This window comes from Mauremys mutica, chromosome 11 (genome assembly GCF_020497125.1).
Source record: "Mauremys mutica isolate MM-2020 ecotype Southern chromosome 11, ASM2049712v1, whole genome shotgun sequence".
Taxonomy (NCBI): domain Eukaryota; kingdom Metazoa; phylum Chordata; order Testudines; family Geoemydidae; genus Mauremys; species Mauremys mutica.
The window spans coordinates 6,876,116-6,899,390 of NC_059082.1; the positions used below are offsets into that span (position 1 = coordinate 6,876,116).

General features: G+C 45.5%; 1 protein-coding gene across 1 annotated transcript; it reads left to right on the forward strand.

Annotated features, from left to right (window-relative positions):
• Positions 1 to 8,017: 8,017 nt before the first annotated feature.
• Positions 8,018 to 8,337, forward strand: LOC123344543 (actin, alpha skeletal muscle-like). Its single transcript, XM_044980886.1, has one exon. It carries the CDS (start codon positions 8,039 to 8,041, stop codon positions 8,318 to 8,320), a length of 282 nt encoding a protein of 93 aa, XP_044836821.1. The 5' UTR covers positions 8,018 to 8,038; the 3' UTR covers positions 8,321 to 8,337.
• The last annotated feature ends 14,938 nt before the right edge of the window (positions 8,338 to 23,275 follow it).

The following is a 23,275-nucleotide window of genomic DNA, read 5'->3' on the forward strand; positions in this document are numbered from 1 at the left end:
AGACCTCTGTGCAAATCCTTTCTCCACACAGGCAGAAAGGGGACCTGACCCAGGGCCTCCCAGGTAAGTGCTCTAACCCTGAGCTAAACGTTATAAGGTGGGCAGTGACACCTCCTCCTCTGGCTGTTTTGGAGAGAGGCAGGTGCCTAACTCATTCTCCCAACAAATGACTTAAGCACCTAAGCCACCTGACTCCAGGAGCGGGTTCCTGTTCGTGGACATGTAGCAAAGCCAGCTGCCTCCCTACAGCCCAGACTTATGTACCTATCTCCGTGAGAGAGGCAGGGCTTTGCATGCCTCCCTCTCATCTGCATCTCCCATTGGCTAGCCTAGGCAACTCTCTGCCAGCTGGCTTTTGTGGATCGCATTCTAAGGTGCCTATCTCCTCCCATTCATTGTATAGTGAGCCCAGGCACCTAATTCTGGCTTTGTGCTCTCCAATGTCATTCCAGGGCTTTCCTAGGCACGGCGACACTCAGCATCGCAATACCCAAGTCCCTTTGTGGATCCAGGCTTAAATGACTTGGCCATGGAGAGACAGGAAGCAGAGCAAGGAACTGAACCTGAGTTTCCCAGTTCTCAGGCTAGTGCCCTAACGGGACCTTCCTTCCCGTGTTTATAGAATGACTAAGCACCACCAAAAAACTAAAATTCTAGCATTGGAATGAATGCAAAAGAGAAACAGTAAAAAAAGGAGAGAAGAGACAGATATTGAGCATTTTTGCCATTTTTTTTTATTTTAATTTTACCACTATTTTATACTTATGTACTGGCAGCATGACATGGACAACCATCCCCACCTCCAGGAGCGAAGTCGTCAGTAGAATGTATTTTTTTCCTTGAAGCTCCATTTTGTACCTCCTGTTTTCATGCTCTCACTAATAATACTGTGTTGTGCTAAAGCATCTTCCATCCAAGAGTCTCAATGCACTCAGCAATCAGTATGTCAGAAAAGTCCCGCCTAATCTGCCTGGATTACCCCCATATTCCAGATGTGGCAAACTGAGGCACAAAGCGGTTAAAGGTCACACAAGATGAATCAGTGGCCAAGCCTGGAATAAAACCTGTACCATTCATAAGCACCTGTTTCATGAGGCTACTGCAAGGTCTAATTCATTAGATGTATGGGAAGCCATTTGAGCTCTGGAGTGGAAGGTACTATAGAAATGCAAAGCATTGTTATTAGTAATCAATCTATGTGAGCTGGAGTTTAACCAGGGGATGAAATGGGGCTGTAAGGAAAAGTGGATTTTAATAACATTGTCGGGTTCTCTGGAGTATCACCTCTACTGTATTTATTCAGCTTTCTCTCTGCAAGTCTCATCTTTAAGCCCAGGCATTTGAGGAGCAGGATCTCAAAAAGGCTGGGGAGTTTTATCTGAGTTAGAGATGTTTATTATCAATCTTGTTTATTCATAGACGGGCAGAAAGTTCACAGTACTGTATCCATGAAAAAAATAAATGTACAGCGTCATAGAAATTAAGTGTGATAGGTCACCCAGTGCCTGGGATAGGTGCTAGCGTTTGAGTGATTCACCTCTTTACAAACCAAATATACATGAAGACAATGACGTTTTCAGTATGATCTCAGGTGCCTTAATTTCTGGGGACTAAACTTCAGCCTGATTTTTACAAGTGCCGAAAAACTGCCTCTCCAATTATAAAATATAGGCGGGCCCGCAAGAGGTCATCTGGTCCATGCCTCTGCACTGAGTCAGGATTAAGTATAAAGTGTGGTCAATGGGCACGGCTGGGGCTCGGCCCTTTGTAAAAATCAGAGCTAACGTGTGTCGAGTTGGGATCCCAAAAACTAGTTCTTTCACCTTAACCTCTCTGTGCTTAAATAAATGCTCAAGGTTGTCGCAGGATGCTTTTAAATTCTCCTTGTGTTCCGTACAAAACACCGCCCTGCTAGCAAGCAGAGATGACAGAGGACATGCACAGGCCAGCCTAAATGAGAAAATCAAGGCAGCATGCTTTCTGCCTGAAGGCCAGTGATTGGTGACGGCACAATTCCTCAGTGAAGCCTAGAAATTGACAGTTTTTGACAGCATTCCCTATCATTAGGACTCACTTGCTGTCTTCCCATCCTAGATCCAATCAAACACCGCTGATTGATTCCACACCGAATATGCCACAGTTTGATATGCAAAATGAGATTCAGTTGTCACTGCACAAAGAAATTGGAGAGCAATTGCATGAGAAGTCACTGGTGCATTAAGCTGTCCTGGGATACCTACCCCCCACCCCCTATTCCCGCCCTTGTGATGGGCACCATTGGCTAGAAGCCGTAATGTATCAACATAATCATGAATGTGTTTCTTGCCCCAGAGGTTCTATTACAGCTAGACATAACCAAACCGCCTTAATTTTGTTGCATTACAATCCTCATTCCTGCAAGATTTATTGTTTAGGGTCAACTCCGAATGAGGGCCTGGATTCAGCCCGGAGCTTGTATTATAGGATTGCTGGACTATTTATTAACATCTCTGTCCACAAGAACTTGCACTGTTTGAAATAAATACTGCAGGAGCCTTAATATCCCTCGGAACTAATGCTAACACCCTCTCCCCCTCACCCTTGCCCCCCCCCCAAAAAAAGGCAGGAAGAGAAGCAACAGAGAGCAAGGCAAAGACAGGAAGAAACAGTACTTAGCGCCTGTATGTAGGGCTTTGCATTCACAAGAGCATCCTGTGAGGTGGGAAAAATATCACTGCCCCCATTTCATAGACAGGGAAACCGAGACCCAGGGCAGGGAATAGGCCCCTCAGCAGGTCAGCAGCAAAGACAGAGTTAGAACTTAGAAGTCCCTGGCTCCCAGTCCTAGCCTATGCTGCAGAAGGAAAGAGGATGCAGAAAAAGGAGGGCAGAGAACAGAGCAGAAATCAATATAAAAGGGATGGAAAGCGAGAAACATCTAATTTTTTAATTTTTTTTATTATTTTTTTTGTTAGTTAAAAAGGGTGTTTAAAGACCCTTAGCATAGCAGCCAATAGCTGAAATCCTGCACTCTGTATGTGGTGCAACCTTGGATAACCCATTGGTCAGCGTATGTTACATACCCTCTCTGTGCCCCATCCACACTAGATAGACGTAGAGGTGACACATGGGGTCATGTGTCCCCCCAGATTTCTGCCAGGGTTTACGTGCCCTCCCCTGGCCCCTGCTGAATACCACCAGAGCCTTTAAGATGTGCCCCTCCCCCCTGCCACTGTCAACACAAGCCTGCCTCTTTAGCTCAAGCTGTAGAGACCCGTGTTGTGAGCTTCAGAGCTCCCCAAGGTCCTGGCCAAAGTGGTGGCCTTCAGTCTTGCATAACCCTCAGGCCACAGTGAGCAGCTGCTCTCTGACAAGATTCCCTCTCTGGCACCTTTGTCAGCTTAGCGCTCCCCATGCCGCAGCATGAAGTTCCTGAGACACTGGTGCCCTCTGGCTCTGCAAGCATAAAAGGAGCTGTAAAGCCACTGTAAGTACCTCCGAGGGGATTCCTTTAACTAACCCAGCATATAATCTTAGTCTGGTGAAAACAAACTGACCAATGCCACCTGCAAGCAGCATCAGTGCTGAGCTGATTACAGCCCAACCCAAGAACAGTAGCATCGGGCTGTGTGAAGACGAGTGTTATTCATGCACCACTCTTTGCACTGTTCTAGCACAGTGCTGTGTTATACGGCAATTGTAGAGTATTTTAGAGGAGCCATTTGCCAAATGTAGAGGAAGGCTTCTTACCCGAGAACTTCCTTCTGTTGCTATTGAGACACACGTCTGCAAGGTTTGTTACAAGCCACCAAAAGGATTAAAGCTGAACATAAGAAATATTACTGCAGAGGTACCGGAGACAGCAGCCACAGGGGCAATAACGTAGCCACGCCAGCTATTGTATCAACAGCGTCTTACCGCAAGCAACTTGGATTTTAATGCATGAGGCTTTTGTCTCTCTGAACAACATAGTGCAAACAAGGGCACTTCCACGGGGAAATGGTCTGCGAGCCCATGGCATTGCTGGCCCGCCAAGTACTGGCTGTAGACCATCCAGCTCTTGCATGGATGCACCTGAAAAATCTTTAGACAAGGTGATCGCTGTGACTTGTAATAAAAATACTGAGTAGCCCATCCCTGCCCCTCTTCCTGTTGGCATTTCCCTAGAGAGAGGGGTTCCTTGGGCCAGTGTGTAACTAAACAGCCCCCTCTACCCAGAGGCTACCCCTGGCCACCCACCTTGCAAGAGCCCCCTGGAGCAGACAGCCCAGTGGGCGGGGGGGGGGAAAGGGGCCACAGCCAAGATGTTCCACATCTGGATATCCCCAGGGGCAATTATCACCTGGACACAGACCTCGGAGAGAGGGAGCAAGCACATTGTCTCCCCACTCAGTCCCTGCAGTGACACAGTGGGGAATTCTCCACCCCACCCCAGAGAGGCTAGGCAGCCTGCACGAGAGCTCAGGATTTTCCGCACACCATTAGGCCAAGTGCTCGTTAGGCGCAACGTCGGTAGCAGGCATGGTTGAAATGGTTTTGACCTGGTCTATGTTAGCACTTACATGGCTTTCTTCATTGGCTCAGGTGGAAACAAGTGCTGAAAGCCAGTCAGATTTCCTGGCACGCAGGCATGGATAGAGAGTTTTTGCTGAGTTTCTGCCAGCCTGACTCATTTCAATGGAGAGAGGACTGGTTCTAACAGGATTGAGCAGGACTAGATTATCTGTCGAGGATTAAACCCTAGCAGGAGACAGCGTTATGGAGAGATTATTTTGTGATTAAAAAAAATCATTTGTTGAAGGAGATCACTAGATTATCCTGCAACAAGATTCATTTATGGAGAGACAATGATAGACAACTGGGGAAGGGGACAACGCCATCTTAACGTGCTTTCCAATGCAGAATCATCCAAGTATATGATCATCCAGTTTGGGTTTTGGGAGGGAAGAGCATCCAAGATATCCGGGATGCCTCCCTCAATTTGAGAGAGAAACTTCTGGAGATGATCAGGTTAAAGGTAATTAATTTATAGGTAGTTTCTTAACTGGCCCTAATTTCTGAAGCATCATTAGCCTTCTGATACAGTTGTCCAGTCAATGGAAGCCAGGGGTTGGGAGACGAGCAGCATCTAAATGGAGATTTGCAGTGAGTCCAGCTCTTTTCACTTTCCAGAGAGATGGTGGCAGGACTGGTTGGGAATATTTTAGCTCTGCATAGAAAGGGTATTTTTGCCTTATGGCCTATGAGAGAAGAAGAAAAACAGAGGAGGGAAGAAAGAGAAAAATAAGAATTTAAAGAAGAAGAAAAAAAGAGCTGATCCCTCAAAGCCAAGACTGGATTCTGGAAATTCATGGGTGGGAATGAGGTGAAGGAAACATGTTGATTTGAATCCTCCTGATACAAACCTGCCTATAAAACCCAAAAGTGGCCTTTGGCATTCTAGAGTGAGGGCATACCATGGGCAAGATGGCAGAGATCCTGCCTAGAAACCGGATCTCAGTGGTGTCAAATCTGAACATGAACCCAAACTGAACCAAAGCCAGATTCAGACAGTTTCTTTACCTTTGTCCTAGTTAAAATGGAAGAGTTGCTCCTTATTGTAAGTCTCTCTTTTTCAATAACAGGCTCAGAGAAGTAGTCAAGCAAAGGAGAAAGTAGCCCCAAATGGCTTATTGAGAACCAAACCTACAAATCAAAGAGCTCTGTGCTATCGCTGTTATGTTCTGGAGTTGCATGTAGTTACCCACCTCTGGGACTCTCATCTGGGACTGCATTGGCCCTGCTAAGTGGGACAGAGGTGCAATAGGGAAAATAGCAATCATGGTACGTGTTGTTAGAGTGCTACCGGTGTCGTGCTCTGCTTTCTCCTTGTTGATATCACTCGGCTGCGTGCGTGTGTTCCCTCTGTGTGCTGCCCCAGCTCTGCAGATAGCTGGCACAGCAGACCTGAAGAGAACCCCCAATGACCACAGAGTCTAGTAAGGTACGAAGGCACGTCGACCAGGTTTATTGCGGTATTGGACACAATAATAGTTCCCTGTAGGTTTCTGAGCCTAACTCAGGGCATACTACGAATATGCGCCCACGGTCAATGGACTCGGCTCAGTCAGTGGCGGGACTTTCCACTGCCCCCTCGGCCGGACAAAGACACCGCCCCAGGGAAGCATTCTTATACACAGGTACAAACAAGTTACACATCACACCTGACATATTGAGGTGCAACCCCTCTACGCAGCAAAGTACAACCCCTTTACGTAGTAAGGTGCCGCCTCTCACCTTGTACATGTTGGTTCGAACAAAACAACTCTATCCATCATATTCCCCTTTTGCCCCTGTCATTGGGATGGGCCAGCCTGTTCTTTGTTATTTGTGTGGAATGTGCAAGTATGTGAATGTTCTGATATCTAGTGTTCAGTACCTTTTAGGTATGTATCTTCTTGCAGCATCAGCCCTTTCCTTGCCAGCTTCTGTGAGCAGGGCCTGCCTCTGCCTCACAGCTTAACTTTGCTTTATGTTAGCAAAGTCTTGACCATTACTTTAGTTCAGGCCTCAGGCCTCATACCGGGCCTCTGATACCAAGGTTTATATCTTAGAGCCTCCTCTTACTACAGTACGGAAGAGCTTAAGACTGAGTGTTACACAGCACTTATCTGACGTAAAACTATAGTTGAATACCTCATCCATACCACTGGTTTCAATGGGAGTTAGGCGCTTATAGACCTCTAAGGATCTGGGCCTATGAGTCTTCAGGGTTAGTATAGCTTATGAAAGACCCGTCTCAACATTCCACAGAGTATTATCCTGCACCCAGAGCCATTTTCAAGTCATATTTCCTTGTGATTTCTCAGTGTGGCTACTGTGCATTGCAAAGAAGAAAGGGCGGGAAGATACAGGATTCTACAATGGGCAAAATGGGATCCCATGCAAATTAGCTGTGAAGAGGCTATACAAATTGTGTGGGGAAGGAAGAAGTGGATTTTAGGGGGTGTTTACATTTAATTTGAAAAAATATTTTGGTGCCTGAAACCTCTCTCTCTCTCCAGTCAGGCTGTGGCTCTTATTTTTTAGCCATATGATAGAGGGTGACATAGCAAATCATGCCCATTTAGAAACAGATTTCCATTTTTAATAAAGCCCAGCTCTGTATCCCTTTTCACACGCTGAGCAACCTGAGAGCAAGAATGACTCAGGATGAATAAGGCTCGCAGGTTCTGTCCCATGCTGATTTTAAAATGATCCTTTCCGCAGAAACGCTGCTTCGCACCCTGTACTTTTCAAATTGCTGCCTTCCCTCTTTGAACAAAGAATCAGTTACAGCAAATCCTTTCTCCCTTGCTTGTAAATAGATGATCTGCATTTCTTCCGCCTCATGCACGAACCCTGAAGTCTCACTCTAACAGTACAGTGAGGTACTGGGTCTCTGGCACCTTTCAGACGCTAGAACGCCACCTTCCAAGTAATGCAATCAAAACAATCCATCTAAAAGCGTTTCCTTTGGGGGGGATTGATGGGAATTGTTTTAATAAAACTAAAGCTCTGTGGGACAACTAATGCGTGCTTATTAGGACAGCCCATGAACTATTCAATCAACTCTACAGGGAAACTAACGGGGACTGGTAGGCAAAAGACTTGCTGAGTTGGAGACTTGGTGACTTACCTCTTGAAATAAAGCACGGAGGGTCTGGTGATTGGATTAATCGGACATGTCTATGGGCAAGTTTATACCTAGGTAATAAAGAAAAAATGGGGTGTAAAATACCACCACAGGCCCCACTACGGTTTTAATTTTCATTGCTGCACTAATCATGGCAGTGTGGCCTACTGGACGCAGCCCAGGACTGGAACTCAGGAGAGCTGGGTTCTAATCCTGTCCTGCAGGGTGACCTTGGACAAGTCACTTCATTGCTCTGTGCCTCAGTTTCCCCATCTGTAAAATGGGAATAATGATACCCAATTCCTTTATAAAGTGCTTTGAGACCTACTGATAAAAAGCACTATCTAAAAGCAAGGTATTATTCGCATAAACTGCACTTTGGTTTGTTTCACTTTCAGTTCCATTATGAAGTGTGATGTGGACCTCCAAAAGGACCTCTATGCTAACACAGTGCTTTTGGGAGGCACCACCATGTACCCTGGCATCGCTGACAGGATGCAGAAGGAAATCTCTGCCATGGTGCCCACCACCATGAAAATCAAGATCATTGCTCCACCGGAGCGTCAATGCTCCATCTGGACTGGAGGATCCATCCTGGCTTCCCTGGCCACCTTCCAGCTGATGTGGATCAACAAGCTGGAATATGATGCGTCTGGCCCAGCCATCGTCCACCGTAAATGCTTTTAAATGAACTACCTGAAAATGTATCCGCACAACTGGAATAGCTTGAAAAGCTTCTGAGACTATCTGATCATGTTAAATCTCCAAGGTTGGGCTAAGCTTCAGGAGAATCACACCATGTAAAGCTATCTGCTTGCATCATTGCTAACTGGGACAGTCCACTACGTGATCTAAAATTGAATTTGGAATGAGACTTTTTTTGGTGTGTGTGAGTGGAGCTAGTTGTAGGAACTCTAGCACCCTGTGAGATTGCTGTTGCTCTAAATCTTCTCCTCCTTCCAATTATGAAATTCTCTAGGGCTTAAGCCCCAGTTTTGGGAGTGGGAGAAGTAATCAAGGCAGAATGCAATGACTGAATCACTAAGCACTGCAAAAGTGCTGCATCTCTCTTTCTCCCTCCTCCTTCCTCTGAGAGGTTAGCACTCCAATAGCAGTAGGAGGAGGCTTTTGCTATTCTGGAGCACCTAAGCATTGCAAATCAGTTCTTTATGGCTTGCAAAAGCGTGGTGCTAAGCACCATGCAAAGTGGGCTGCATCTCTCACAATATAGAAGCTTCCGTGTAGCTCAAATGGAAAATCAAGTTGCTTTGGAGTTTTGCAAAACTGAAGGCCTTATGCAGTGTCCTGAGTGCATTAAGAATATAGCTGACCACTCTAACCTATGGTGGGTCAGGTTTGCCCATTCATAGGTCTAATTCTAAAGTCTAAACAGATATCTCTTTAATGTATTAGTAGCAATAAGAGCATAAAAACATAGCTAATGTACAGCTGACCCTTCCCTTTCTGCCACCATATCCCCTCGCAGAGGACAGCGTTATGCTGATTAACTTGTATTGCCTACTGCACAGGAGCTGGTCATGGTCACAGAACATGCACTGCAGCTGTAGAGCCCAGTTGCATAGCTGCCTTTGCTATGGCATCTGAATGCTAGTTCCACCTGACTAGTCCGACCTGGGGCCGTGGTTGGGTTCTTGTGGGACTGGTGAAGTAGCTGCATTGTCCTTTGGACTAGCAGACTAACTTTCTCTTACTTGTTAGGCTTCTCCTGTATAACCATCTGACTAAAGTTTTAGCTGTTCTCAATCTCTCAGCTCCCCCATTTGCTCTCTACCTGCCCTGGGCCGTGTACATATCCTTGCAATTTGCATATGGCAGGAATCGAATCCTTTTTGTTGGCATTGAATACAGTAGAAACTTTTCTGAAAAACTTCCCACATCTGTCATGCAAGCTTTAAAAAAAACTTGGAGCATTGTTATCATGAAGTTAAGCTAATTAAGAACCATGTTACTAAATAGTTAAGGGTAAACAGATGGGTACATACGGTAACTCTTCAAATAGGGGAACATTGATAAACTTTTAATTTTTTTCTTGAATAAAGAGCATACATACCACTAGAGAAAGTAGTGGAGGAGTTTATTGGCACTACTGCAAACAATTTAGAAAGAGCTACATTGCATGATGGAAAGGGATCCCTTGTGTTCTATCTAGGACTCTCTTAAGAGGATGTGATTTCAAGTGGAGGACTTTAGTGTATGAGGCTCCAGTTCCAAACTTAACTTGGGCTGAGAGCCTCTAAGATAGGAACAGCAAAGAGTCCTGTGGCACCTTATAGACTAACAGACGTTTTGCAGCATGAGCTTTCGTGGGTGAATACCCACTTCTTCAGATGCAAGGAAGATAGGAACCTGAAACTGGGCTCCTAACTAAGTGGCCTGGTCTCTAAGTCTGCTGAACAGCCAGCAGCTCCCACTGACTGCCATGGGAGCTGCGGCCGGGGGGGGGGGGGGGGGCCGGACACCAAATAAGTTTGCTCACTTAGTTCCTTCTGGCCTTTGAGTCTATGAGAAATAACTCTCCTGCAGCCAATGGATTTACACCATTTACGGAAGAATCACTACCCGAGTGTGTGTGTATATGCAGCACGCTGAAGGAAAAAAAGGAGATGTTTCCCAATCAAATACAACTGAGCTGGCTGCTGAAGGCTTCCTGCTGAAGACAGGAAGGTGTGGTAGCTATTGCTCTGTAAACTCCTAGTGGAGAGAAGGCTCTGTAGTTTTAACCATGAGGTTAACTAGGTGAGGTTAACCATGGGTAGGGCTATAGTGCTGACCTCATGTAGGTACCTACCTTGCAATAAAAACTACAGGTGCTTTGTCTCCATAGGATTTTACAGTGAGAGAACTATCCTGTGTTTATCTCACTATAAAAAAAAAAACCCCTCCACCACTGGTCTTCCTGCCCCAACAAGCTTCACGCAGGGTGAGAGGTGTCCTGTGTCTGTGAGGAAAGCTGGGAGGAATCCTATTGTTTCGTGAAACCAGTCAGCGTGATGTGCAAAAGAAGTAGGGCTCTAAGCTGCATTATTCATAGAGGATCTTAAATATTTCAGTGAAAAAAAATCCAACACTGATTTTGATTGTCCTCTCTTCCCCTACCATGACTACTTGGGTTTGGGGAGGGCAAGATGGGAATTTACTCTCACTCCATACACAGGCTCATGCAAATGTTTTGCAAAACCCCCAAAGTAAAATCAAGTTAATGGTTTTGCTAACCAAGTAGACCCCACTGTCTGTATGTAACGGTCTGTGGGAGAAATACAGTTAAGCGGTCGCCTCCTTGTTCAAGGCAGGCTAATTTTCTCTTTAGTGTTCTGGGAGACAGAGCATGGCTGGCGAATGATTCAGTGCCTCACTTGGTTTTGAGATTCAGCAGTCGGGCTCTAATTTAAAAACACAAGCAAGAGGTAGACACAGGTAGAAGATGCACAGAGCAGAAATGACTGGTTGTCCTCTCCGTGCTTCAGGAGTTGCTACCCTGTTAGCACTCACTTCTGTCTCTTTCTCTTTTTCCTTTGGGCAATTTACCCGATCTGCAGAAACAAATCAGATGAAACTGCCAGTTCACACAAGGGCAGCATAATTTTGCGGTATAATCACATATTACAATATTTGAAGGAATTCAGTCAGAACACCAAAAGGAACTGACAAGTCAGCTAGTTAGAAAAACCTGCCTGCTGAGCTGCATGAGGCATAAGTCCTACCCTGCAGTGGCACAATTATCATGTTTAATTGTATTAGCTAGGAGGGAGACGCTGGCTCGGTTGGATAGATACACTGCTGCCATCACCTGGTAAAACACATACATTGGGGAATGCTCTCTCCACCACAATGGCAATTAGTGTTGAGATGTGCTGAAAACATCCAACAGCCGAACAAACACGCAGCACCGTTGTTTTGTAACTGTTACATTGCAGATCACTCTCTAAATGCAGTTGGAACAGTATTACAAACAGGGTGTTCACATGTAGCAGAGAGCTAGACTCCCTGGGCATGAATCAGTGTTACACTCCAGTTTTACATCACTATAACTCCACGGAAGTTAATCGAGTTATGGCAATGTGAAACTGGAGTAATGCAGTGAGAATCAGGGCCCTTGCACACAGCATGACGCAAAGGGCCACCGCCTGTGTAATTGGTCTCATTGGAGGTGAAGTCACAAGACTAATGCATTCATGTACGGTGGACTTCCATTTACAGAGCACCTGTGCTGTCCAATGCACTTGCTATGCAGCCCTGAAAAGCAGGCAGTCTGTCAACTTACAAAGTGCATGGACTTTTCAAGCTATTTATGTTTAGGTCACTCATTTTCTTAAAGTCATTGCTCCTTATAGTTCACCTTATTTGCCACTTGCAGGGGAGACCACTATAATTACCCACGAAAGCGCTGGGCGCACAGCTGCCATCAGGACCTTGTGGACACTTGTGCTAGGTAAAATATCACCCATTTTGCAATCCCCCACCCTATTCTGAGAGTCTCACGGGTGGTTTCATGAACCTGTCCACGCTACCAAAAACAGAGGCCGCTTGTTCTTCCTGGCAGAAATTGCTTTTCAATTCTGGAAAGCTGCATATTTTTGTATGTTTAAGTACAATTTGGACAAGGGGGGAAACTGGTTAAGAGAAAACTTCAAATGGGCAAACCCAGTTCCCCAAACCAAATCTCCACCCTATCCGATCAAGTACCTTTCCCTTAGTCCTAAAAGTCCTTTGCATTCCTGAGTTAATGAGGGCATGAGCACTTCTGACTCTCATGAGAGACTTTGAAATTTGTTCCCCACGAAGATTCACGGCACTAAAACTTGACTGTGCAAACATCCAGGTAAAGTGCTTTGCAGCTCCCACCACGCTCTAGTCTGGTTAGTGGGAGGACATGCATGGAACAAGGAGGGAAACTTCAAAAGGTTCATGGCCAAGCTTTGGATAGTCTTTCAACCCCTTTAGGCCTTAGCAGACCCAGGTCTCCAGCCCTTTCTCACAGCACTCATCATCACTCACTGTTCACAAAACAGTCTAGAAAGGAAAAACTTCACAGTAGCTTCTTGTATGAGAGAAGGAACTAAACCAGCAACCTACAGCTGACTACTTCTGGGCTTGAGGGAAATTCTACTCTGCTGGGACTCCTCATAGGTCAATGACTCATGACTATTTTAACAGTGATTTCAGTTCTATCTCATGTCTCCTTTCTGTCAAGTTAAAAGTTTTTCACACCGTCTCACTGTAAATGTTTACATTAATTCAGTGCAAGCTTTTGCAATTACCTTAATTATACTTCAGTTTGTTAACTGACAAATGCACCGTGCCCTTTGTGGTGGAATATTTTCCACTCCTGAGTTGTGAATTCAACAATTTCCAAAACCAACCTGTGAAAGTTTTCCTTCAAACTTCTGTCCTTCTAACAGAGAGGGACTTACGGAATCTAATATTTATGAAATCACCCATTGTGATTTGTAAAGGTTCGAATCACGGAAAAAGCTATAGTTCAAAAGGTACCCTGAGGTTGTATATACAGAACAGAGAGTCCTCTAATTATGTCGACATTTCTGAGTCTTTAATCTGAAACCAAAGTCTCCATTAATCCATTCAGGTCATCTCCTCCTTCTCATGGAGGATAGGTCCATCAATGGCTATTAGCCAGGATGGGCAGGGATGGTGTTCCTAGCCTGTATTTGCCAGAAGCTGGGAATGGACAACAGGGGATGGATCCCTTGATGATTACCTGTTCTGTTCATTCCCTCTGAAGCACCTGGCATTGGCCACTGCTGGAAGACAGGATACTGGGCTAGACGGACCTTTGGTCTGACCCAGTATGGCCATTCTTATGTTCTCAAAAGCTTTTTTCTCTCCTGGGAGATCCCTCGACTGCAGTCGTCAGCAACTCACTGTTGCGTCTCGGTGCCTCTCAAGCGGGCATGAACAAAGCTCTTCAGTCAGCATGATTGGCAGCTAAGTCCTTTATTTCTCTCCAGCATATTTCATTTATACAATTAATGCAGGCAATCAAGCAATTGCTAATTGGTTAATAAGGTGCAGACAGGCACAGCTGTAACTTCATTGGCTATTTAACATCCTGGCCAACCCTTTAATTTATTATCCTGTTATTGTCTCCCAGCAGATAAGAACTAGCTTCATCCTTGAAACTTGCATGTCAGTTTCTCACACTCTTATGCAAAACAATCCGACAACTCACCTTCTGCGGAAGCAGCAAAGGGATGGCACTCCCATTTCTCTGAAACCGGTGCTGTGATTTTGTAGTAACAGTGTCAGAGTAAGAAATAAGTCAAAGGCAAGGGTTAAAGGCCCTGATTTTGACTCTATTTACACTGGTGTAACTCGGTTGTCTCCCAGCTTACAACAGCGTGAGAGCAGAATCACACCCAAAGGGTTTAATGCTAATGTGCTATTCATACGGCTATTATGGGAAGTTCAATATTTGTGCCTGAACCTTTGAAACCACACCTCTGGCGCATCACCAGCCTGCCTCAGCTACCGTATGGCTGCATATTTCACTCAGACTGACTGATCTGAGAAAGGGGAAAGAGGGGGAAACCAAAAGAGCCTGGAAGAGTTGATAGCATCAATTCTCTCCTGAGAACGACTCCACACTTCTGCTTGGGAAACAGAGGCTCAAGCCGGGGAAGTGAACCAATAGGTCACTGGCTTGCTCCTGACATCTTCCCTTCTTAAAGAGAATTGAACGCTGTTGAAAGATGCCACATTGATCGTGCTGGAGACCAAAGTCCTCTGTTTGCAGAGTGCTGGCTTCCCTGCACTCTGTCAAACCTGACATGGAGGGTCACTCCTGAGCTGGGCTGGATTTGAACCAGTGACCTAGAAGTGAAATGCTCCACATCCAGTCTCCTGTTGCATTTATTTTCTGATGTGTCAGACCAAAGACTGCTAAGGAACAAATAAACCATCAAAGGGCCAGCACTCCAGACAGATCTTACTCGCCTTTTTTTAATTATTATTATTTTTAGCACGTATGCCCCTTCCTATGCTATATCATTTTGTTTTAAAATGTATAATTTTCAGATTTTTGTATTAAAAGAAAAAACAGCCCATCACAAATACTAAAACATGCCATTATCTCCACACTGCATGGGCCACCTTGGGAAAGAAGCAATCTGCTAATCAAAGCTGTTTTAAAATGTCCAAGTTTATATCCAGCAACGACTTTTTATTTTAGCAAGACATTGCTTCCCCGCACTGAGAATGTGTTCCCTACACTCTGCCTTGGAATTCGCTTTGCAGAGGTGCCACGTGCTAGAACAATTCAATAAAGATCTCATACTTTCACAAAAGCTGGGTCGGCTTTAACATTTCCTTCGCTGTTATTTGACCCAAACAATTCAAGATCACAACAGTATCAGCTAACATGATAGTTATCTGGCTAGAAAGTATTATTTTCCGCTACACATACTAGGCCTGATTCTCCTCTTATTCACACCAGTTTCAGTCCAGCTTAACTTAATTAGTTTCAGAGGAGTGATTCCTAAATTACTCCAGTGTCAGTGAAAAGAGAATCAGGCCCAGTGTCTCTTTTGCACTGCTGGGACTGAGTATGCTGTCTTGGGTATTCCTTTCTTGTGATGGTAAAGAAAGGCATGGATAATTACCATCTAGGAGGGATTTAGTTCACGGCACTTTTTAACCTTCTCGGGTGTGTTTGGGTGAAAGGGAAGCTGCTTCTCTTTTCCATATGTGGTGACAGCACAAATAAACCTGAATCACGTAACCTAGTCCTCAATAATCTGCTCTACAGATAATGGGAGATTGGATCTCTTTCTATGTGAAATCCCCAAAGAGGAGCATATAATTGGTGCATAACAAAGAAAAGAAATTCAACAAAACAAAGAGAACTGCAATAGTGACCAGAAAAGGAAGGATGGTTTTGTGGTTAAAGCACTAAACTGGGACTCATGAGATCTGGGGAGAAATTCTGGCCCCATTCGTGTTAATGGGGCCAAGATTTCATCTTTGAGTTCTATCCCAAGCTCTGCCACAAACTTCTTGTGATGCCTTGGGGAAGTCACTTAACCCTGTCCCTCATTTTCCTCATTTTAACTGGGGATAATGCCTATCTCACAGGGGTGTGGCGAGATTAATATTTGTAAAGCACTTTGAACTATTTAATTTTAAAAAATTAAACAGCTCAGTTTTTAGAAGGGAAGACTAAACTGAGGGTACACACGAGAACTCACAGCAGACCAAATTTTCCTTACACTGGTGCAATCCCACTGATTTGGGGTGGCACCTGTATGAGAGACAGGAAGATCTGACCCATCATTTTCATAGTGCTCTATTTCCAAAACAAAAGTTAATATGATTTCGGCAAGCCACTAAAACGTAGGGAAAAGCGAGGACATTTTCTGCCAATTGATTTCAAAAGATATTTGGGCCAGAGTTCTAGTTTCAGTAAATATCCCAGGAAAAAGGGGCTTTAACAGATTAGTCATGAAAAGGACAGAAAGACGTTAACAACTAGAAGAAGGAGGAAAACGAGATAAACTGTTTATTTCTATTATCTTTACCATATGTTCTATTCCAACTGGATACACAAACAGCAGGTCATCTTCAAGCACAGCTCTTGAAGTGACCTGACCATACTATTGATTTATTTCAAACTAACCTCCCTCTTTGAACCCTAGGTCAAGGTTACAGCTGGCCTTTGCCAGCGTTGCCAACCAGTAACAAACCCCTTACTTAAGCATTCATTTTACGGAGTGTAGCACTGTATTTCTATTTTCCCTCACCCATATTCGTTTCCTTCACAAACCGTAGTTAAGGAGAAAAAATTCTCATTTCTGGTCCATGAGATCAATTTTAAATGTACTTGAAGTAAATGAAGATATTTAAGCTACATTTCTATGCCAAAAGGCACCGACTGACACCAGAAATGCTCTATTTTGAATATCCACATATGCTAACCTACCACATCTTTGACTTCATAAGAAACCATAGAGATACTTTACCCAAGCTCTTCCCCCAGCAATGTCAGTTTAGCAGCCTTCTATAAAACTGTCTTTGTGCAGAATCACAGCTGTCCAACAAGGACAATATATCTAGAAAATCAATAAGGGAGAATACATTTTAAGAGCACTTCTTGAGTAGGGGAGATGTAACGGAAAGCTGCTTGTAAGCACACATAGGGCAAAGTTCATCCTTGATGTAACTTCATTGGCTTGCAGAGGAAGATAGGGATGGAAGTGAGGTGAAGTGAGGTCTTTGATTGCATGGAGGCAGCCGGGGATGGACGCAGCATTAGGCAAAAAGTGTCTGTGGTTGTTTGGAGATGAGGAATGCAGGGATTAGGGCAGGGCATCTAGGCTGTTCTACCTAAGTCTGCTGCTTCCTAACCTACAGTTTTGACTCCTAAATCCTCAGCCAGGGATCAGACAGCGCTGTGCCTTCTTCAGACAGCAGGAGGGTGACCATATTTCATAAACTGAAAACGGGACACCCCCAGCTGCTTGCCCGAGCTGCCTACCCCGCTACCCCCCCCCCCGCCTCCCAACATGAGGCTGCTGCCCGTTGCTGGAACCCTGTGGGCAACCCTCGCCCATGCTGGAACACTACCTCCCCCAAGCCCTGCCTCCTCCCCATGGGGGGGGGCTGGCATTTACGCGTCCCCCCACATTCCTTCACACTGCACCCCACTTTTTTGACAAAAGTGGGCTTTTGTCCCATTTGCTCTTGCCAACTGGTCAAGTCACCAGAGCAAACAGGACATACGCCTCCTGAAAAAAAGTCGGGACGGCTTAAAAAAGGGACTGTCCCAGCCAAAACGGGATGTATGGTCACCCCGTGGCAGTGAAAATGAATGTGTCTGGGCAACAATAAAAAAATAAACCACACATTTAGAAATTTTTAATTCTTCGATACATCAGTGTTTTTAGAAAAGAAAGGAGTGAGGACAAGTGGTGAATGTTGGATTTTTGAAGTAAGAGCAACACTTTCAACTCTTAATTAAATGCAGGAATGAATTAGTTGGCTATATTTCTAATATTCCTCCAGACCCCAAAGCTTTATCACTCTGTGTCCATCAGAGCTGCTACGAGCAGGATTCAATGACACGGTGCTTAAAATGCTAGCAGCAGTTGGAGGTGCTTCTAACACCAGGGGCTCCCAATGTTGTCAATACTAGAGGAGCTTAACTGGTATTAGCAACAGTGGGGTTTTTGCTAGGGAGTTAAATTTTAAATAATGATGAAATAAATAAAATCTCCCCTCCCCCCCCCCAGCAGAGCTGTGGCCCCAAAAGGGGAGAAGTGCCAGAGTTTCCATGAAGGAGTTTGCTATTCCTATTGCACGGAAGGTATTCCGATACTGCAGTGATGGGCGGCAGGATAAAACTCCAAGATAAATAAATACTAATGGCCAAAAGTTATTTGGCTTCACGGGAGTTACTCCTGATTTACACTGTGTGAGGGCCCTGTCAAGTCAATGACACCCGTTGAAGTCAGTCAGTGTTGGATCGGCCCCTTCACAAGAGGAGAATCGGGCTTTGTTACTCCATACCCGCTACGGGGTTGCACCAGTGGTTTTACTGATACTTCAACAAGAGGCAAAAGAAGATGATAGCACCCAATGTCCCCAGCTGGAGAAAAGGCTCATGCCAAAATTAAGAATCAGAAAGAGGAATGGATCTAAATTCAATACTGTAACTTTAACACTTACAGGATGGTAGTGGCCCTTATTAATATGGCTGATGTCACATCTTCATGGACTTTAGTGCCCTGAGTTGAAGTTCAGAAACATCGGTACAGGAAGGGGTTTCTCTTAAATTTGGCATCAAAAACTTTGTTCTAGTTTGTAGAATACGGTTCTAGTCCATCCTTGGATAAATTTGACCAGACACCACTCTCACGTCAGTTTTAATATAGCAAACTTGTTATCCCATCGATGTCTGCCACTGCCTAAATCAACAGAACTTGCTGCAATAGAACTGTCATTCATTTTAAATCCCAAGGATGACACATCAGTTCTGGGTCAATGTTTTCAGCAGTTTCATTAACTTTCAGGCTGCTGGTGTTACTTTATATCTATTCTTAGTTAATTTCTTGGTGCAGGAACAAGTCAACACAGCACCATCCATTTTCTTTAAAAGAGGCCCTCCTGTGATTAACTAAAAGGTATATTGATGAGCTCTGGAGCAACACAAATGTCTGGCTCTCCAACACAAATAGACATAATTTTCTCCTCCAGGACAAACTCTTCATCTCTCTCTGGCTCTCCGTTTGCAATTCACCAGGATGGACTTTTTCCTCATAGCATCCCCAGATAGACACTTGCCTTTCTCCCACATCTAAGTCCTTGACCTAGTATCTATGTACACCTAAATCCTTGATCGACCACCCATGTAATACAGCCCAGACCACCATAGCAGATGGCCAGCTGGCAGCTATCAACTATGCACTTACACCATTGCATCACACTCTTCCTCACCTCACAAACCACCAGGGCTCTGAGTCTATCAGACCTTAAAAAAAAAGACACTGGTCCTTCAGATCAGCCGTTCTATTTTGCCACTTGTCAGGATTGTTACATGGCAAATCCCGGCTATTGGACCAATGCAACTTTTGACCCTTGAAATGTCTTCATTATACTCAGGAATTTCAAAAAGAGTAACAGATTTTTCTTAAAGGAAAGGTGAAGCTACAAGCCCAGGGAACAAAAATTATTCACCATTGGTGAGCTATCAATAAGCAGAGATTTGTATCTGGTATGTGATTGGCTCAGAAGTTAACAGTTATCACTAAACGCGGTTGCATCCAGTTAGGACGCAATCTTTGGTATACCCAATCTGATTTGGAGCAATGGCGACCAATCTCAGTAGCCATCCCCTAAATCGTAAACAGTCAAAATATGCTGACATGAGAGTGGCTGAAAGTAGTCATGTGACAAGACAGCATTTTCTTTTCTCATGGAACAAGAAATATTTTACATGAAGACATGGAAATAATATTAATGCAAAAGTTCAAAATCGCAATGTAAAATTCCACTCAGAGGAAGAAACTGAAAGAGACATCTCCATGGTCATATTATATTGTTCTTTAACAAGTGCTGATAAGAAAATGATTATGTCTAATGAAATATTAGTGAACAAAACTAGCGAATTGAGACAGTCAAAGACTGATTTTCAAAGGGAGCGCACAGAACAATTTAATATAATGCAAGCTAATAAACATGTCCCAAGCTGAATCACTGAATGATGTAGTTAGCAGCCTGTCAGAGACATCAGATATTTACAGACAGAATAAGGCAGAATCAGATAAAGCAAAATGCCTCCTCTCAAGGCCTTGCAAATGTGGAAATGAGTCTCAGCAGCCATATTCTGAAATCAGGATGACTTACACAAGCCAAGAGAAAAAACTTTAGGTGGTGACAGCTACATCTTCCCCTTAAAAGTAGCTCATGCCATCCTTCCAGCCAATAGTACTTTATGGATAATATACAGCAGGGGTCCCCAACGTGGTGCCCACGGGCGTCATGGCGCCCGCGAGGGCATCTAAATGCGCTCATGTCCTGGCCAGCAGTCGAGCATCCGCCAAAATTTGGCGACATTTCGGCGGTGACGCCTCTCGATGATGCCACTTGCCGCTGACAAGCGGCGTCATTGAGAGGCGTCGCCGCCGAAATTCGGCGGCATTTGGGCGGATGCTTGACTGCCGCCACGGTCCTTCGTCTGGCGCCCGCCAGATGAAAAGGTTGAGGACCACTGATATACAGGAATCCCTGCACCAAATGGAATGCAACCAAGTCCAAGACTGAAGGTGGCTGTCGGACAGCTGATTGGCACATACTACATTGCCACATAATGGGAAGTGAGGAAATTTGCTGGCCAGTGACATTGGGGCAAACGCCTATTGTTACAAGAAGTGCTGTGGGATTTTTAATGTCCATGCAGAGGAGTCAGAATCTTGATTTTAAGGTTTCATCCAAAAGACCCCGCACAATAACAATCAGCTACCAGTGTGTTAGGAAAAGAAAGGCAATATGATTCTTACGAGCTGGCTAATGTTTTAAAGAGAAAAAGTATATCTAGATGTCTAGTAAATTTGCTAAGCTAAAACCCCAAGTATCTTTAATATCTTTATCTCCAAGATTCCAACAAGACTATACCGCAGCAATTAATGTTATGTTGTTATACTGAAATCTTGTTTATATAACTGTTATTGAAAAATGCATTTTCTGTGAAATGATCAAGAAGAAAAAAGATTGTATGCACATTTATTCCAACACCACTCCCTGACCATAAAATCTCATCATCTAAAAAATGCATAGGGTACTTTACATAGCTAATTTAAGAACAGTTAGGACCCTTTCTAAGAAAGCTATAGATATATAAGCAAAGAACATTTTCTTGAATTCCATCATTTATACAGGGAAAACTATCTTAAAATAATTCAATCATGATCTAATTTTGGGTACTTAGTTGTGTCTTGTGTGTGATATTGTAATAGATTTGCTAGTTGTGGAGTCTCCATCATTGGAGATTTTTAAGAACAGGCTAGACAAATACCTGGCACAATGGTGTAGTTATTACTTAGGCCTGCACCGAGTGCAGGGGACTGGACTAGATGACCTACTGACGTCCCTTCCAGTCTTGCACTACAATTCTATGGCAGTGGTTTTCAAGCTTTTTTCCTGGCGACCCAGCTGCCATAGAATCATAGTGTAGGACTGGAAGGGACCTCAATAGGGCACTCAGCTGGGGATGAGGGGTTCGGGGTGTGGGAGAGGGCTCTGGGCTGGGGCAGAGGGTTGGGGTGCAGGGGTGAGGGCCGTGGAGTGGGGCCAGGAATGAGGGGTTTGAGGTGTGGGAGAGGGCTCTGGGCTGGGGCAGGCGGTTGGGGAGTGGGGGTGAGGGCTGCAGGGTAGGGCCGGGGATGAGGGGTTTGAGGTGTGGGAGAGGGCTGGGGCAGAGGGTTGGGGTGCGGGGGTGAGGGCCATGGGGCGGGGCCGGGAATGAGGGGTTTGAGGTGTGGGAGAGGGCTCTGGGCTGGGGCAGGGGGTTGGGCTGCGGGGGTGAGGGCTGCAGGGTGGGGCCGGGAATGAGGGGTTCAGGGTGTGGGAGGGGGCTCTGGGTTGGGGCAGAAGGTTGGGATGTGGGAGAGGGTCAGGGCTCTGGGCTGGGGGTGCAGGCTCTGGGGTGGGACCAGGGATTTGGGGTGCAGGTGGGGGCTCTGGGTTTGGGTAGGCTCAGGACTGTGGCAGGGGGTTGGGGTGCAGGAGGGGGTCTGGGCTCTGGGATGGGGGTGTAGGCTCTGGGGTGGGGCTGGGGATGAGGAGTTTGGGGTGCAGGAAGGGGCTCTGGATTTGGGAGGGGCTCAGGGCTGGTGCAGAGGATTGGGGTGCGGGGTTGGAGCACAGGCTTATCTCCGGCGGCTCCCGGTCAGTGGTGCAGAGGCAGGCTTCCTGTCTGCCCTGGCACTGCGGACCAGTGACGCAGCACCCTGAAAGTGGCAAGCAGCAGGTCCAGCTCCGGCTCCTAGGCTGAGGCACACAAGTGGCTCCACGTGGCTCTCACCCACAGGTACCCCCGCAGTGCGGAGCCGGTGCTCAGGGCAGGGGCAGCGCGTGGAGCCCTGTGGTCCCCCTGCCTAGGAGCCGGACCTGCTGCTGGCCACTTCTGGGGCACAGCGCGGTGTCGGAACGGGTAGGGACTAGCCTGCAATAGCCAGGCAGCTCCGCCGATGGGACTTTTAATGGCCCAGTTGGCGGTGCTGACTAGAGCTGCTGCAACCAAGTCCCTTCCATTCCGCAACCCAGTTCTGGGTTGCGACTCGGTTTGAAAACCACTGTTCTATGGAATATAAGTGACAGCAGCCCATACTTTCGGAGCAGGAAGACCTACATTCTAGTCCCTCTGTCATTGTAATATTCCAAGCAGCGGCGTGCAGCAGCATGGTTATGATATATTGGATTATAAGCCACACTACCCACGCGAGATGAAAAACAAGCATCATCAGACAACAGCTGAAAATTAGGAAAAAAAGTCATCCCAGCAGAACAAGTGGAGAGAAAGGAGAGTGTGATGGGACGGCTGCCCCTCACCGGCAGAAAAGGGGTTAAAAGCAGCCCTAAGGAGGCTGCGCTGGAGGCAGCCAATTAGAAAGGGGCTGAGAGGAGCAGCCAATCATGGCCCGGCAGGCTCATATAAGAAAGACTGCAGGGCAGTGAGTTCAGTAGCTGACTGCTGCCTATGTTGAATTAGGTTTAAAACCGGGACGTGCCTAAAAAACAAAAACTAGATCCAGAAAAAAAAAAACCCTGTGCTTGTATGCCTTTTAAAGCTCTCTGAGCATTTAAGACACTTCTGCATGACAGGAGCCTGTAAGTTACATAGGGAATGCCCTTTTTGAGCTGATAAACCAAGCCACAACCTACTCCTCATTGAGATCCCTCCTCCAGACCTACAGGCTCTAATGCCTACAAGCTAGGAATCAATGAGATTTATACTATTTAAAAAAATCTGTCTCGCCTTGCTGTGCATCAGCCTTTTGCCAAGTAACAGTGCATTCTCACTGCTACAACACCCCTCCCTGCCTTCACCTACCTTAGTGCCCCCTATAAAAATGCTATCTTCTGAGAGGGGAAAAGGGAATAACTCCACTATGC

Excerpts from the sequence above, each read along its gene's own strand:
- LOC123344543 (XM_044980886.1), top strand. The coding sequence starts at position 8,039 with ATGAAGTGTGATGTGGACCTCCAAAAGGACCTCTATGCTAACACAGTG.